This window comes from Ochotona curzoniae, unplaced genomic scaffold (genome assembly GCF_017591425.1).
Source record: "Ochotona curzoniae isolate NIBS_2020 unplaced genomic scaffold, NIBS_Ocur_1.0 contig_3819, whole genome shotgun sequence".
Taxonomy (NCBI): Eukaryota; Metazoa; Chordata; class Mammalia; order Lagomorpha; family Ochotonidae; genus Ochotona; species Ochotona curzoniae.
In genome coordinates, this window is record NW_024466004.1 from 542 (window position 1) to 17,833 (window position 17,292).

Here is a 17,292-nt window from a genome sequence, read left to right on the forward strand (position 1 = left end):
CTGCACAGTGTAAATTTCTCATCACACAAAAATGAATGATTTAAACATACAACAATCAAGTCATCACTTATGCCTGTTTTGCAGTAAAATACTATTTAAAAATTTAAATGCCACCAAAATTTTTTCAAAATTATTTTTCTAGAATGAAAAATGTTCCCTTATTCATAAATGAGGAGCAGGGACAAACAGATCAAAGCTGGCAACTGTCATGGGGACTGGCCAGTGGCCATCGCAGGAAGAAGGGATCTGGACCCAGGGGGACTTGGAGCCCAGGGGCGGGGTTCAGGGGCTGGGACTAAGAGCCGCTGTAGAGGAGGAAGGCAATCTCACACTGCCCTGTACACTCAGGGTCCCTGACACAGGCACTCTTCCCCTTGGTCCTTTGCCAGCAGCCACTTCCGGGGAGAGGCAAGTTAGGACAGAACTCTCCCTGTGACCCCCAACTCTGGTAATCTTAATGGCAACAGTAGTGAGGGGTCAGCACTGTCCAGCGCCAGGCCAGTCCTGCTCCTCCACAGCAGCCCTCCTTTCTAATCTTTTTTTATTATTATTATTATTCTATTTTTTTTAATGCGGGGGGTGGGGTTGAGTGCTGGAGAGCAACCAGGCGCTGTGTGGAATAAGCCCGCAACCTGGCACCATGACCATGGGTGTTCGGAGCTTCGGATAACAAAGTTGAGTTGGAAACATTGGGCGGTGGGGTCGCTGGGGAGCCGGGATCCCAGCTTAGTAGTGTCTCCATTCCCGGCAGAGAACCACGTGTGTCAGGTATCTGTAGAATGCTACTACACCTTCAACGGGACGCAGCGCCTAATGATAAGATACGTCTATAACAGAGAGGAGTTCTTGTACTTCGACAGCGAGGCCTGGGGGTTCCACGCCGTCACCGAGCTCGGTCGCCTGATCACCGAGCGATTGAACAAATTGAACCTGGAAGAGCTGGGGCTTACGCGGGCCAAGGTGGACAGTGCCTGCAGAGAGAGCTACCAAGAGTTGGAGAGTCTCACCGTGCAGCGCCGAGGTGAGGCTGCGGGCCTGTGGGGGCAGCTGAGGAGCCAGCCAGGCCGGCTGAGTGACAGGACAGTCTCGGGCGGGAAGGGTGCTTGGTGGCTAGGGCCGGGCTGGAGCTTGCACAGATCCGGTGCCCCACCCTACACACACGCAGCTAAGAAGAGTGGGGTGTGGACACTGAAGGGCAGCAGATACCCCTGTACCTACAGAACAACAACAAAAATAAATTGCAGCTGCTGGCACTCATAGTACAGTAATCCTCCACCTGCAATGCCCACATCACATATGGGTGTCAGCTCATGCCCTAGCTGTTCCACTTCCCTTCTGGCTCCCTGCCTGTGGCCTGGGAAAGCAGTAGAGAATGGCCCAAAGCCTTGTGCCACTACATCCACGTGGTAGACCTGGAGGAGATTCCTGGCTCCTGGCTTTGGATCAGCTCAGCTCCAGCCTTGAGACCATTTGGGGTATCTCGTGAGGGGGAGATGTAGGGTGTGCAGCAGCAGGGAAGCCCAATGAGCTCCCCCTGGACCTGAATGCAGGGTGCAATGGGAAGGGCACAGGGGCAGGATCCCGAGGAGCAAGGTGCTGCTGAGAGAGAATGGAAGAGGGAGGAGAGCTCTTAGAAAAAGAACAGCACCACAGACACTGGACAGGGACTTGTGCGATGGGCAGACAGGCTGGAGTGTGGCACAGCAATCAGGGAGACTAGGAGAGCAGAAGCTGGCTGCATGGGTTGGAAAGAGGGGGCGGGTAAGGCCCAGTTAGGCCCCTCGTGCAGGTGACATACAGCTGGCCTTGGACACTGCATGGCTGGTGTGGGGAATGGGAGCTGAATCTGCTGTTCTATCAGGAGGTCCAAGGGTGAAGGAAGGAGAGGGGAGACGTGGGGAGAGTCAGAGGAGTTAAAGGATGGGCGGGAAGAGCCGGCCCTGACAGCATATACAGGGTGGGAGGCTATCAGGGACTAACAGGGAGGGACCCAAGGCAGGCCTTCAGCACAGGTGGAGACTCCTATCCCAGAGGGCCCTGGATGCCCGCTGGGCTGATCTGCCAGACCAGTGGGGTCTCCAGTTAGTTCTGCTAAAAAGAATCTCACGAAGACCTTTTTGGGAAAAAAAAAAAACCTACGTATTTGAAAGGCAATGTTATGGTGAAAAAGACAAAAAGAAACAGAGATCTTTCATCTGCTGCTTCACTCCCAAGATGGCCTCAACAGCTGCTGCTGGGCTGGTCTAAGGCCAGAAGCCAAACAGAAGCTTCTCCCACATAAGTACACAATCCCAAGGACTTGAGTCATGCTCTGCTGATTTTCCAGGTACATTAGCAGGGAACTGGATTGGAAAATGGAGCTGCCTGGACTCGAACCTGCTAGGCCACAGCACCAGCTCCAGGATAGGTTTTAAGGCACAGATTCCTCCAGAATCATTGCCCAGAGAATCTACACTCTTATCAGCCCCCTGTGTGACCAGTAAAGTGTCACCAGACCCAGGATAGGTTTTATTTTGGGGTCTGGTTTTGAAGCAAATTAGAAGATCAGCACTGTGTTTGCAGAAGGTGTGAAATGTGAAGGGAAGGGGGCTGGAAACAGAACTAAATGATGTTACAGTCGTATAGGGATTGACCATTAGGGCATGACTTACCATAGGAAAGGGAGAGCGAGAGCTGTGAAAATTCCCGTGTAGAGACCCTACAGGATTCCAGAGGTGAATGAGTGGATGTTTGAGGGCTTTCAACGAGGCAGCGCTTAGTAATCTCCGGCCTTTGTGAAGCGTGTTTTGAGCTGGATGGGCAGGAGACTTCTGCATCGCTAGACGTGGCGCCAGCGCCCCCTGGAGGCCAAGTGTGTGCTGCAGACAGGTGTCAGCATGGAAAGTTCTGGGGCTTAAAATAGACCTCCAGGCATATCCTCTTGTTTGCATGAGACCTAGGAGCCATAAGGAGGAGAAACTGAATCTGATTCACAACTGACACACAGACAGGAGCTGAACTGCCTGACAGTGTGAATTTACCAAAGTCATCGAGGTAAAAAGGTGTCCCTGAAAGCAGATCACCTCAGGTAGACGAGGCTGGGAATGGATGAGTCTGCATGACAAAAGGTCACTAAGGAAAAGGTGGCTCAGAAACACGCCTTCACCAACCCAGGTCCACCATTCTCCGGGAAGAGGGACAGGGGAATGACAGAGCCAAGTTATTAAGGCACAGCCACTTGGGAAATTCCTCCAAACAGGTGTTCCTCTAGACACAAGTGGGTCGTTTGGCCTCCCCAGAGGAGAGAGCCAAAGTGGGCACTGCAGGAAGTGTGGGGAGACCACAGGAAGTGGACAGCAAGAGGGGAACTGACAACAAATAGAGGTGCAGAAGGCACCTGCTCCCTGCAGGGAGCACGCCCAACACGCCAGAAGGGATCCTGCAGAGGAGGGACCGAGGAACGCTCTGAAACTCCAGCTAATCAAGCAGGTGGGGGCTCAGCAGACCAGGTTTGGGGTTGTTACTGTAAACATGAAAATAGTGAAGTTTTGAAAGGTAGGAAAGCCATAAAATATGTAGCTTGTATTAAAAATCAGTGAGCATCATACTTGCTAGATGCTATAAAATCATTAGAAAGACACTGAGAAAGTGCCATTGTCTGTTACAGATGAAGATCACGAAAGGGTTTGAGTGAATTTGCATCCTTCACATCAACATAGAGCAAAAGGAGAGAGAGAGGGGGAAGGATTTCACAGATGCAGAAACAGTCAAGAAGTCACTGGAAGCTCAGAGGGAAGGTTTCAAGGAGTGCTGCTCTTGCCCCAGCACTCCCAGGCTTTGCAGTGTGGCTCAGGGTCATGTCCGTTCCACTTGGAGCTCTGGTGCTTTCCACTGATTCCTTTCCCACGCTCCTTCTTATGACGCATCTTAAGCATGTGAAGGCACTTCCTAGTGAAAAGGTCTAGGTAATAACAATTCCACATGTCATTCCTTTACTGTCCCCCACTCCCAGTCCGGCCCAAAGTGAACGTCTCCCCCTCCAAGAAGGGGTCTTCACAGCACCAACACCTGCTCGTCTGCCACGTGACAGATTTCTACCCAGGAGACCTTCAAGTCCGGTGGTTCCTGAACGGACAGGAGGAAACCGACGGGGTCGTGTCCACCAACCTGATCCGGAATGGGGACTGGACCTTCCAGATCCTGGTGATGCTGGAGATGAACCCTCATGCGGGGGACGTGTACACCTGCCACGTGGAGCACCCCAGCCTGGACAGCCCCATCACGGTGGACTGGAGTAAGTGGCTTTCAATGGCATTCTGAAGAGCAGGTGCTCGTGGCATATGGGGGTATGCACTAAGGTATACCCAGATCTGTAGCTTCCCTGTACAAGTTCTGAGGCCAATCCTGAGCCCAGGGCAATGGAGACTCACCTGTCCCCAGTGTGGGGGGAATCCTGAGGATTCGGTTGTTCCCCTTTTGTCAGAAAATCCCAGAAAATTTTCCTGGATTGCCCTCATATGTAGCAACTGTTCTCTTCCTTCAGCTTTGTTCTTTTTTATGTATAATTTTCTTTTAAAACTCAGAGTTAACGGAAAGAGGCAGAGACAAAGAGATCTTCCAGCTACTGGTTCACTCTCCAAGTGGCCACAAACAGCCATACCTAGGAGCCAGGAGCTTCTTCCAGGTCTCCCACACAGGGCATTGGGTCATCTTCCACTGCCTTCCCAGGCACATTAGCAGGAAGCTGGATTGGAAGTGGAGCCAGAACATGAACCGCACCCACATGGTGCTGAGAATTAGCTTACCACCCTGGACCCAGTTCCTTCAGTTTTTAGCCTATTTGGCATTGCTTTGAAAGGCAGCTGGCAGAATTGGCATTTGTCCCCTTTTTGCTAAGCCTAAGATCCAGAACTGGTAATCCTCTTTGTTTTTCTCTAACAGGTCTTTCCTGTTTTTGTTTGTTTTAATTACTATTGGGAAGAAAGAGAGATCAAAACAGAGATCTCCTACCCACTGGTTCACTCCTCCCAAATGTCTGAAAATGCCCGCTGACTTTGGTTGAACTGAGCCAGGAACTATTCATGTTCTCCTGTGTGAGTGGCAGGGACCCAAGTACTTGAACCATCACTGTTGCCCCCAAGACGCACCTTAGTGGGAAGCCACGTTGGAAACAGACCCAGCACCCTAAGATAGAATGTGGGTATCTCAAGTGGTGTCTTCACCTCTGCACCCCAACACTGTCCCTAGAGGTCCTTCCCCAAGATGTCCCTCTGGGAACTCGGGCAGGACCTGAGCAAGGCCACAGTGGGGAGGGGCAAGGCTCACCCTGGACTCCACTCTTGCAGAGGCACAGTCTGACTTGGCCCGGAGCAAGATGCTCACTGGAGTCGGGGGCTTGGTGCTGGGGCTCGTCTTCCTTGCAGTGGGCGTCTTCATGCACAGGAAGAGCAAGAAAGGTAAGCCAGCCCAAGAGGGGACCAAGGCTTGGCTGCCTCACCCATCTTCCATGTTAACCAATGCAGAGTTCTGGTGGCCATGGCCAATGGTGGGGGAAGGGGAGGAGTCCCCAGGCCGTGTCCTTGGCACAATTGATCACACAGTCTGTACCACCCAGAGTCACCCAGGGGACTGTGCGATGACAGGCAGTGGGAGATGCAGGGTTGGGTGGAGCAGTGATGTCCCTATAAAGTGGCTTCAATATCTTCCTTTCTCCTTTTCATTGCAGTTCAGCGAGGATCCCGGTAACCAGGTAACACTCCTCCTTGCTGCGGGGCCAAGCTGCGGAGGCTGCATCTGTAGATGCTGCTCTATGCTGGGACCCTGGGCCCTAAACCTCACCTTCCAGCTGGGTCCTTTGGTGGCTCTGGGGAAAAACACTCCTTTACTCCAAGGAGGAATGAAGCCCACATTATTTATTTGAAAGACACAGTGACAAAGAGAGACAGAGAGAGAGAAAGAGAGAGAGAAAAATCTTGTTTCCTTAGGTTTACCCACCAAGTGGCTGCAACCACTGGGGCTGAGCCAAGCTGAAGCCTGAACTCCACGTGGGTGGCAGGGCCTTCTGCTGCCTTCACAGACGCACTATCAGGGAGGTGGGCTGGCAGCAGAGCACAGCAGCCGGCACTCTAACCAGCACTCTGATAGCAATCCAGCATGGCAGTGTCTTAACCTGCAGCACCACAATGCCAGCTCAGGAAGAACTTTTCTTTCTATCAAGTTAAGACTCAGTCTCGCAAGAGTTTGAAGGTTTCTGGATGTAGGTTTAGGTCTTTTATCCATGTAGATTGGATCTTAGTGTATGGTGATAGATGTGGGTCTATCTTTTTGTTTCTACAGGCTATCAGCCAGTTGTCCCAACAACATTTACTAAAGAGGCCTTCCCACTTGCTTGAACTGTCATTGGTCTTTTTGTCAAAGATTAATTGGCTGTATCTGTGTGGGTTCCCTTTTGGTGCTTCTATTCTATTCCATTGATCTTCCTTTCTGTCTTTGTGCCAGTACCAGGCTGTTTTGATAACCACTGCTCTATAGTATGTCCAGAGGTCCGGGATTGTGATTCCCCCTGCTAACTTCTTATTTTTCAGGATGGTTCTAGCTATTCGTGGTTTTTTGTGTTTCCAGTCATAAGTAGCATTTGAGAATAAAAACATTTCAGTGAAGATACTAAAAAAAAAAAAAAAAAAAGACTCAGTCTGTCACTGCAGGTTTTCTCTCCTGGGACTTAGGGGAGAAGTGTCAGCAGCCCAGGCTCACTTTGTCTTCCTCCCCACAGGGTTCCTGACCTGACCTGGAGGCTGCACCCTGGACCCGGTTTTGTTCTGTTCTTTCATGGCCAAGGCCAAGGCCGCTACTGCTGCTGGGTGATGGGAGACTGCATGGACCCAGCTAACACAGCTCTGCCCTTTAATCCCATGCCATCTCTATCATGGGCCTTCCCACAAACTCCCCTCTTCTCAGCTCCAAAAAGAAACAAAACCCAATGTTACTGTCTTTTAAGAATCAGCACCGAGGCCAGTGTAATGGTTTAGTTGGGTAATTCTCCACCTATAAGAGCCAGCTGGTTGCTGGTTAGTCCTAGTTGCTCCACTTCCCATCCAGTCCCCTGCTTGTGGCCTGGGATAGCAGTGGAGGATAGCCCAAAGCCTTGGGACCCCGCACACACATGGGAAACGCAGAAGAAGCTCCTGGCTTTGGATCAGCTCAGCTTTGGCCATTGTGGCTATTTGGGGAGTGAACCATCAGATGAAAAATCTTTCTGTCTCTTTCTGTGAATCTGCCTTAACAATGAAAATAAATGTCTGCTACCATTTTTGTTTGAGGATCTGGGGAGCTGGTGGGGTGCAGGAGGAAGTTCACTGTCACACTCAGGAGGGAGACAGCCAGGAGCACTTGGGTTTCTTGTGAGATGAATGAGTGCACACAGACCTCCTCTGAACTCGGTGTTTCCCACGGGGCTGTTCCTCTGTTCTGAGCTGTTTAATGGCAAGCAGATTGAATCTGAGCCGTAATTCCCCTCTTCACATAGCACTGACTCAGTGTATGACATAACAGCAGCATGTCTTCCCATCACCATGGAAAAATTAAAATAGAATCAGAATTGCCGGAGTCCAGCTCCAGCTGAGTTCAGAACTTGAGAAGGGTGAGTAGAGTAGGCATAGAGAGAAAAGAAATGTATCACTACAATTTCATGATCATAATGAACAATGCAAGAAAGCTGTCCCCTTTGTTTATACAGAAGCAGTCACAGCTCTGGCTCAGACTGTTTACGTCATGGTCAAGTGGATGTTTCCAAGGATAATTCTGCGATTTGTTTCACCTTTCAGCAGGATGTTATCCATCCTGACCCTGTGGTCAGGAAGTTCTTAATATACTGTGCATATCAATCAATAATACATTCCTACTACAAGCCTCATTTTACAACTTAATCTTGAATCAGTTAAGGGAGGGAATGTATCACAGAAGGAGCGACCTAAAGATCAAGGCTGGTCAATGGGGGCAGCAGAGACAGAGACAGCAGGAATTGTAAAAGGCCCTTCTGCAAGGTGTTATCAGCAACATCAACTTCCAAGCTCACATTGATAGTAAAGACAGAAACAAACAATGCCTGAATAGATTACAGAATTCTCAGCGAGGTGCTCCAGTGTCCATGCACACGGGGGTGGAACTGCCTTCAGGTGGATGCAGAGACATCCGCAGGGCCCTGCCATGCAGCAGGAAATTCCTTGCAGCCCTACCTGCAATGGAACAGTTCTCTTCACACCTTCATGTCCTCCACACCCACTGCACAGATCCCAGCACAGAATTAAAATAAACTTGGAGCATTTTCTTTGCATCCATCACACATTCGCATTGACCTGTTGAATTCTGATAGATAAGAGGTGGGGCCCCGCACAGTGACTCAATTGGCTGATCCCCCCTCCCTTGCCTGTTAAGCACAGAGATCCCATTTGGGTGTCAGCTCACGTCCTGGCTGTTACACTGCTCATCCAGTTCCTCCTTGTCACCTGAGAAAGCAGTAGAGGATGGCCCAAAGCCTTGGCACCCTGCTCCTATGTGGGGTGCCGGAAAAAACTTCTGACTCCCGGCTGCAGATCAGCGCAGCACCAGCCATTGTGGCCACTTGGGGAATAAACCAGCAGACGGAAGATCTTTCTGTAAATCTGCCTTTCCAATAAATAAATAAATATTTCATACACAATTGTATCTTCTCAGTTTGTATGCATCCGCCCACCCAGACCGCCCATCGCAGCACTTGGTACAGTGGGAAATGCACCCCTAATTAGAGACCAAAGCATCATGGACAACACTCTATCACACACCTTCTCTACAACACACACTTGCTCTGGCCAGCAGAGCCAGTAACGTGGACACAGAGAGGGTCTGGGGATGAGGCACCAACAGGAGACCAGTGATGATGGAAGTCTCTCTGAAGCCTCCCTTTATTACTCTTTTTATACTCTTTCCCCCAATCCCTTTAACCAAACAATAGGATGCCAAGAGTCCAAATAGACCAGGTGCTTTTAGCGCAAGCCCATATCCTGTTACTGCTCAGCTTAACACGGGAGGGCCTGCTTCCTATAAGCTTCCTGTCAGCCTGAAGCATGCTCTGTCCTGCTGCATGTGGTGGGTGTCCAGCCATTCTCTAACTCACCCACTTGCCTGATTTCTCATGAGCAGCTTCCAGCCATCGTGTGCCTCTCGGCTCTTGTCCCTGGACAGTTCCCATGAACCACTGTGCTCCTTCTCCCAGCTCCCCTCGCAAAACCCCTGATGAGACCAGTTGTCCACACACAGGCTGAGGTGTGACTTGGGTGCCTCTGTACAGAGGTGGGCACAGCTGGAGTCTACACAGGGTGACTGGACAAGGGGGAATGTGGGAGGGGGAAGGCAATCAGATTATCCCTCCTGACCCAGACAAGAGGACACAGTCCTGGCTTCTGACAGTGTGGACTCTGAGCCCTGGGGAGGTGCTGCAGCTAGCCCATGGCAGAGACAGACCTGTGTCCAAAGCCTGTACTGTTTTGTTGCTCACCTTGAGCTAAGCTGAGACGCGGCCTGGTGAAAGCACCGTTGCCCCAATGGTGTCCTGCAGCCATAAATGAAAACCCCGCTGCCTTGGTTTGTGCACTGACTGCAGGCGTCACATGGAGCCTAGGACAGCATCGGGGAAATAGATGAGAACATTTGGTCTCTTCCCTCTGGCCTCAGAGCCATCACAGGAGGAATCCACACATCAGAAGGACAGTATGGGGAGTCAGCATGATGGTTCAAATGGCTAATTCTTTGTCTACTTGTGCCAGGCTCCCTACTTGTGCCATGTCCCAGCTGCTCCACTTCCCATCCAGCTCCCTGCTTGTGGCCTGGGAAAGCAGCAGGGGACGGTCCAAAGCCTTGGGACCCTGCACCTGCGTGAAAGACCTGAAGAAGCTCCTGGCTCCTGGCTTCGGAGTGGCTTAGCTCCAACTGTCGTGGCCATTTGGGGAGTGAATCATCAAATGGAAGATCTCTCTTCTACTCTGTAAATCTGATCTGCCTTTCCAATAAAAATAAATAATCTTGAAAAAAAGTCGGTTTGGTTATAACCATTCACAGAAAGAGAGGGCTCATGAGTGTTCTGCATGAAGTCTTGAAGCCAGGGTGAAGTTCTCAGGCCACAGTGCGTACACCCCATCCTCAGCGCCTTCCAGGACCGCCTGGGACACACCGTCCTGTATAGGACAAAGCCAAGGCCCAGCCCTCCTCGTCTGAGGAGCTCACACTGCAGGCTGGGGCGGTGCCCAGGGAGTGGACGTTCTCTGGACCAGCCTTCCAGCAAGATCACAAACGCACGCCCCGGGAACTGAGGATCTGAAGAGACGCGGAGAGGCCTGGGAACCATGGACAGCTCACACACCTGCTCCGACCTGCAAGGGCGCACTGGGCTCTGGGATTCCTCAGGAGTGACGTGGCAACAGGGACAAGTTCCAGAGGGGACTGGGGCCTAGAGACCATCCAGTGTTGGAAAATCCTGTGACCCTCCTCAAAAAAATATGTTTTTTAGGATTTATTTATTTTTATTGCAAAGTCAAATATACAGAGAGGAGGAGAGACAGAGAGAAAGATCTTCCATCTACTGATTCACTCCCTAAGTGGCTGCAATGGCTGGAGCTGAGCTGATCTGAAGCCAGGAGCCTCTTCTGGCTCTCCCGCATGAGTGCAGGATCCCAAAGCTTTGGGCCGTCCTTGACTGCTTTCCCAGGCCACAACAGAGGTGGATGGGAAGTGATATTGCTGGGATTAGAACCAACACCCATATGGGATCCCAGTGCATTAAAAGTGAGAACTTTAGCCACTAGGCTACTACACCAGGCCCCCTCTTAAAAAATTGTTAAAGATTTGTTTCAGAGACCTGGTGCAGTAACCTAATGTCTAAATCCTCGCCCTGCATGCACCGGGATCCCATATAGGTGCCAGTTTGTGTTTCGGCTGTTTCACTCCCATCCAGCTCCCTGCTTGTGGCCTGGGAAAGCAGTGGAGGACAGCCTCAAAACCTTGGGACCCTGCAACCACCTGGGAGACCCAGAAGAGGCTCCTGGCTTCAGATCAGCACAGCTCCGGGTGTTGTGGTCACTTAGGGAGTAAATCAGCAGATGGAAGATCCTTTTTTTCTGTCTCTCCTTCTCTGTGTATATCTGACTTTCAAAAAAAAATCTTAAAAAATTATTTATTTGTAAGAGAGTGAGATTTCCCATCTACTTTCTCACTCCCCAAATGGCCGCAACGGCTGGGACTCGGGTCAGGCTGAAGTCAGCGGTCTGGAACTTCATCCAGGTCTCCCAAATGCAAGGCAGGGTCCTAAGTACTTAGCCGTCTTCTAAGCACATCAGCAGAGAGCCAGATTAGAAGTGGAATCACCAGGACTTGAACTGGAGAATGTCAATGTTTCAGATGGAGGCTTAACCCACTGTGCCACTACATTAGTCTTCAAATTTCAGTATTTATTGACAACCTTGTATGTGTGAGGCTCTTTGCTGGGGCCACGTACAAATGAGATCAGACAGACGAGTAATGCTGTGATCTTAGCACTTCAGTCCAATGGCTGTGCCGGGGTGCAGGGTCAGGAAAGCTGGTCAGGAGCTTTAAAGCAGACCTGAGGCGGGGAACCTCCCACGTGCTTTTCTGTCACAGCTTGTCACCTGCAGAAGGACAAGCAAGTGGGGTCAAGGCTCCCAGTTTGGTGCTGTATCCCCTGCCCATTCATTTGCCATCCCAATTCAGCCCCTAAAGAGAAGATGGTTGACCCAACAGATGCTGCTGCCCGGGTAACGATCACTGAGAAGCAGGGGAGGAGTCTCTCCTCCCCTTCCAGCTCCCGTCTGTTCACACCCTCGGAGCCTCAAGGACCAGAGCCCAGCCAGGAGTGATGGAAGTCAGAGCGAGGAGACCGGCGCACTGCAAGGAGCCGCCCTCCAGAGGGCGCCAGCACCCCTGGCGAGGCCCAGGGCACCACGTCAGTCACTTCCTCCTCCAGAAATGTAACTTTTCTGAAGCCAGGATCTGAGAACTGCATCTAGGTCTCCCAGGTGTGTGGCAGGGGCCCAAGATTTGGGCCTCCTTATGCTGCCTTCCTGGATGCGTTAGCATGGAGCTTGATTGCAAACAAAACGGTGGGGACTCCAGTCAGCGCTCCCACACGGGATGCCAGCATCACAGACAACCGCTCAGCCTGCTGCACCACGACCCTGGCCCCTTCTGAAGCGTTTGATCCCTGGATTGATGTGGTGAAACATTCTCCCAATGTCCCTGCCTCCCTATCACCTCTTCCAGCTCCTCTCGGTGTGCATTCCCTGCAGAAGAAGTGGGGAGGCCGTGCTCCGTGCATCTGCTCCCAAGATCACTGAGCTGACAGAAAGCAGCCTGGTGAGTCGTGACAGCGCTGCCGGCCCCCACGTCACTTCCACATCCTGCTGTTCCACACAAGTCACGAGGCTGCGTCTGACTTCAAATGTGTGGGAAACCTTGAAGGTAGAACGTGTGTGGTCAGAACATGCTAAATGAATAATAGCATACATCTACCAGAGACCTTTACTGAGGGCCTACCATGTGCTAGGACCTGTGCTAGACATTATGGAGCCCCCCAAAATGTCTGGTCACCTGCTGGCCATCAGGGGTCTCGTGGCTGCTGGCAGTGGTCTTGACCTTGGTGTTACTTGTGTTGGAGTTTGTGTTGCTAACCAGTGACTACACAGAACGTTGTTTTGAGTAGCTCTTACAGATATCCTCTAGATCACAGTTAAAAGAAAAAGAAAAAGCACTGACAGTAGGAAGTCAAAATCAGAAACCAGTGAATCTTGGGTTTCAGTAATAGGACGAACAATGCAGTGAGCGGGGTAGCAAGCAGGACTCCTACGCCTGAGGAGTCATTAAGTGAGGCCACTCTGGTGGCACAGTGGGCCAAGCTGCACTTGGGACCCCAGCATCCATGTCAGAGCTCCAATTCAAGTCCCAGCTGCTCTGCTCCAGATCCAGCCTCCTGAGGATGAGCCTGGGAAAGCAGTGGAAGAGGGCCCAAGAGGTTGAATTCCTGCCACCCATGTGAGAAACCTAGGTGGAGAGCCTGGCTCCTGGCTCCTGGCTCCTGGCTCCAGCCTGTCCCAGCCATGTGGGAGTGAACTACAAATGGAAGCTCGCTCTCTCTCTCTCTCTCTCTCTCTCTCTCTCTCTTCCTTTCAAATAATAAAGAAATAAAGAATAAGAGGGCCTGGCACGGGTAGCCTAGTGGCTAAATCCTCTCCTTGCATCTGCTAGGATCCTATATAGGTGCCAGTTCGTGCCTGGCTGCTCCTCTTCCCATCCAGCCTAGGAAAGCAGTGGAGGATGTTCAAAGCCTTGGGACCCTGACTCCCGTGGTAGACTCAGAAGAAGCTCTTGGCTTTAGATCCGTTCAGCTCCGACCATTGCAGCCACTTGGGGAGTGAACCAGTGGATGGAAGATCTCTCTGTCTCTCCTTCTCTCTGTAAATCTCTTTCCAATGAAAAATAAAATAAAATAAATCTTAAAAAAAAAAGAATTGCTAAAGAAAAAGTTAGACCAAGAAACCACCCCAGGGGCAATGTGGAAAGCTCTTCAGTAGGAAATATACAAGAAAAGCCAAGAGGAGGCTAGAAAAAAAATTTTGGCATGAAAAAGTGGGAGAAATATGGGGCTGGCGCAGAGGCATAGCAAGCTAAGCATCCACCTGCACCTCTGGCATCCTCTATAGGCACCTGGGAAAGCAGCAGAAGATGGATCAAGTGCTTGGGCCCCTGCACTTAGGTGGGAAACCCTGAGGAAGCTCCAGGCTCCGGCTCCATGCTAACTGAGATAAGACGCCTTCCCCGCCCCACACACCACCCTATCACACAGCCTCCCCTGTTCCCTGTTCCCCTTGAATGGATACCTCCGTGCCTCCAGAATGCCTCCCAGGGCTGCTGCAGGGTCACTTGGTCCTCAGGATGATGGTGCTGATGGCGACCCCTGCCAGACCCACCATCAAGCCCAGGGCACAGAGCACAGTCTCCATGGTCTCAGGCACGCGGGCGGGCTCCTGGGGTTCTGTGGCACAAAGCACAGCAGTCAGAAGTCGCAAGAACAGGGGCTCACCTGAGGTGCAGCAGCTCAGGGTAATGGAAACCAGGAGATGGAAAGTTTGGGTAAAATGATGATGGATGTGGGATCACGAATAGCAGGTGTCAAGGATAGGTGGGTCCTGGCACCAGGCAGCACTGGCCACGGTGGGCTCCGTACCCCAGTGCATGAGAAGTGGCCGCTCCAGGCCCCAGTGCTCCACCTTGCAGTCATACACATCGTCAGCCGTGGGCAGGAAGGTCAGGTAGTGGAACTTGTGGAACCGGAACTCTGCGCTGGGCAGGAAGATGCTCTCAGCAACCCCCTCGGTGACCAGCTGCCCATTGCGCAGCCACGTGACGTTGAGCACGGGTGGGAAGAACTTGTCGATGTGGCAGATGAGCGTGTTGGGCTGGCCCAGCTCCACAGGCTCCTTGGGAAACACAGTCACCTCGGGGGCCTCTGGAGGGGCAGACAGGACCCAGAGGGTCTATGGTTTTTGGCTGAATCTCAAGGACCCCTCCATCTACAGACTTGTATTCTCCAAATACAGGGTCACGGCTTGCAATCCAACCCCTGGGGACTTCCAGGCCAGGGTCACCACCTCTCATGCAGCTGACCCCAATCCCACTCCCAAGTAAGAAAACACCTGCTCCCATGGCCCACACCCCAGTAGTGGCAGCAAAATGCTGCTCAGACACTGGACGCTGTCTCTGTCCCTGAGCAGCAGGGGGTCCCCACTTCCCCCTCAGCTGGGCTGTGGAAGAGTGAGCGGGGGTAGGCAGTACCAGTTGTGGCCCGGGTGTGTTTGGAGCGTTGGATCAGGGTGTTCAGGTTCTTCCTCGCCATGACGATGTCAGCAATACCCCTCCGAGCATCGAAGTCGAAGGCGTGAATGAACTCGGGCAGGTGCCACACCGTCTCCTTCTTATCCAAGTCCACATAGAACTGCTCATCTTCATCAAACTCAAACATGTACTCCCCCGAAGGTCTGTGTGTTTGGACAAACTCTGCATACGTGGACACGTGGTCCACTGTGTGAGGAGGAAGAAGGCAGAAGAGTGGGTGAACACGCGAGACAGGAAAACCAAGCAGAGGGGCTGGTGCTGTGGTGTAGTGAGTGGGATGTGGCACCAGCATCCCACATGGGCACCAGTTTGAGCTCCAGCTGTTCCACGTCCAATCCAGCTCCCTGATAATGTACCAGTTCTTGGACTGATGTACCCACATTGGAGACCCAGAAAAAACTCTTAGCTCCTGGCTTCAACCTGGCCTAGCCCTGCGTGTTGCAGCCACACAGGGAGGGAACCAGTGGATGGCAGTTCTGGCTGTTGCAACTATCTAGGGAGTGAAGCAGAGACTAGAAGATCCTCTCTCTTTGTCTCTAATTCTCTCTCTGTAAGTCTACCTTTCAAACTACATTTTTTAAAATAAATATTTAAAAATATATACCACTAATACTAACAGTGATGAGGGGGTATGTGAGGGCAGCAGCACAGGGAAAGACAAGCAGGCTGGAACTTCAGGAAGGCCATGAGGGTCCCCAGGAATCAGCACACGGAAGCCAGAGTAACAGGGAAGGAGCCAGGGAGGGTTGTGGCACCAGGGTTGTAGGGGGAAGGGAGACTGAGGGATGCTGGGGAGAAGATAAAACGCTGAGTCTGGGCCTTGGTGAGACAGAGTCAGCCAGGTGGAGGGCCAGTGAGATCGTGGACAGACCTCGTCTCAGCGCCGTGTACCATGAGAGCGTCTCTTGAGGGTGCAGGTGCAAGTTTGGGTTGGATTCCCCCAAGAAAAATGAATCGGAGGTCTCAGTGTATGGTCCTATATTCTAGCAAAGACATCTACTAAAAGAATTTTTGGAAATGAGAGGGATACAAGGAGGAAGATTCTCATATGAGCCCAGGGGCAAAAGAAAATTCCAGAAAGGAGGATGTGGTCACATCTCAACTATTGCTGATGACACACATGAATCTACAGAGGAGAAGTGATAATAGTCCTCAACCGCCACAAGGAATCAGCCCAGAGATGGGGGCAGGGGCAGAGGAAGGTGGGGCGGCAGAGGACGGAACAACACAGCAGCAGGGAAAGCAGACCTGGGGACCTCTAGTTCAAGAGTTTCCTCTGAGACTCAAGCCCCAGAGGAGGCTGCAGAGGCTCCGTTCTCTCTTCAGCCCATTACGTGGAGAGAATGAACCATTCAAGAACATCCTCAGGTCACAATCTTCCCATTTCTAAAATGGCCCTGATACACACCTTCCAGGGACAGGTGTGCTGGGACAGGGGTGAAGCTGCCCCCTGGCAACCCTGGCATCTCATATTGGAGCACCGGTTTGAGTCCCAGCTTCTCTACTTCCCATTTGGCTCCCTGCCAATATGCCTGGAAAAGCAGTGAAGGATGGCCCAAGTATTTGAATCCCTGCCACCCATGTGGGAGACTCAACTGGAGTTTGATTCCTGGGCAAGCCCCAGCCATCGTGACCTTTTGGAGAGTGAACCAGCACATGGAAGATCTCACTTCATCTCCCCATTTTCTATCTGTAACTTGACAAACAAATAAGTTTTGTTTTTAAAAGTGCACGCCCTTCTGAAAATGATGGTGTGAGAAGTGACATGAACTCAGAGATGTTCAATAGTCAGTCACGGCTGTTAGAATGAGAGGAAACAGGAGACTCACACACGAGAATAAAGGAGAGAGCAGCAGGGAAGGGAACAGCACCCATGGGCTCCACACTCCCCCACAGTCCCACACCCCTTCTCGCCCCCTGAGCACTCACCCCTGACAGCCCCGGTTCCATGGGGACTCAGCAGGACGGCCAGGGCAAGGGCTCGCAGGATCATGGCTCTGGTCTGATCCCTAAAGTCTTGCAGGTGCTTTAGCAACGGGCACTGTGAGCTTGGCAGTGCGGAGAAGAGGAGGTGGAGCAGGCAGGGAGGAGTTCTGAATCCAGGACTTGTTCCTCCCAGGAGGAGCCATGGCAATGAAACAGCTGGACAGGGCTCAGCCAACCAGAGGATGCCAGCAGGGCTCACCCACATCTCCCACTGTGGCTGGGTGAAGAAGATTCTAGAACCACCAAGGGCAGGTGGGAGAATCACAGCCCAGACAGCCGTGACTGTGTGTGGAGCTTGGGAATAAATGAAGAAATAATCTTGCCTCCTTAATGAGTTTGCCTGCAAATACTTTGCGGAAGTAGCTCCTTGAGTATTCTGTATTTGTAGTGACT

General features: G+C 51.7%; 2 protein-coding genes across 2 annotated transcripts; one reads left to right on the top strand and one right to left on the bottom strand.

The window, feature by feature from the left end:
• Positions 1–436: 436 nt before the first annotated feature.
• Positions 437–6,841, top strand: LOC121158324 (HLA class II histocompatibility antigen, DP beta 1 chain-like; the record flags this gene model as incomplete). The annotated part of the gene is made up of 6 exons (XM_040983018.1): positions 437–497; positions 752–1,021; positions 3,992–4,273; positions 5,325–5,435; positions 5,705–5,728; positions 6,752–6,841. Coding segments are annotated over 5 exons (744 nt in total), but the record flags the coding sequence as incomplete, so codon positions are not given.
• Positions 6,842–13,937: 7,096 nt separating this feature from the next.
• LOC121158325 (HLA class II histocompatibility antigen, DP alpha 1 chain) lies at positions 13,938–17,104 on the bottom strand. Its single transcript, XM_040983019.1, has 5 exons — positions 17,076–17,104; positions 16,843–16,961; positions 14,854–15,099; positions 14,246–14,527; positions 13,938–14,053 (listed from the first exon to the last, which is right to left on the bottom strand). The coding sequence occupies exons 1-5, from the start codon at positions 17,102–17,104 to the stop codon at positions 13,938–13,940; spliced, it is 792 nt and encodes a 263-aa protein (XP_040838953.1).
• Positions 17,105–17,292: the final 188 nt, after the last annotated feature.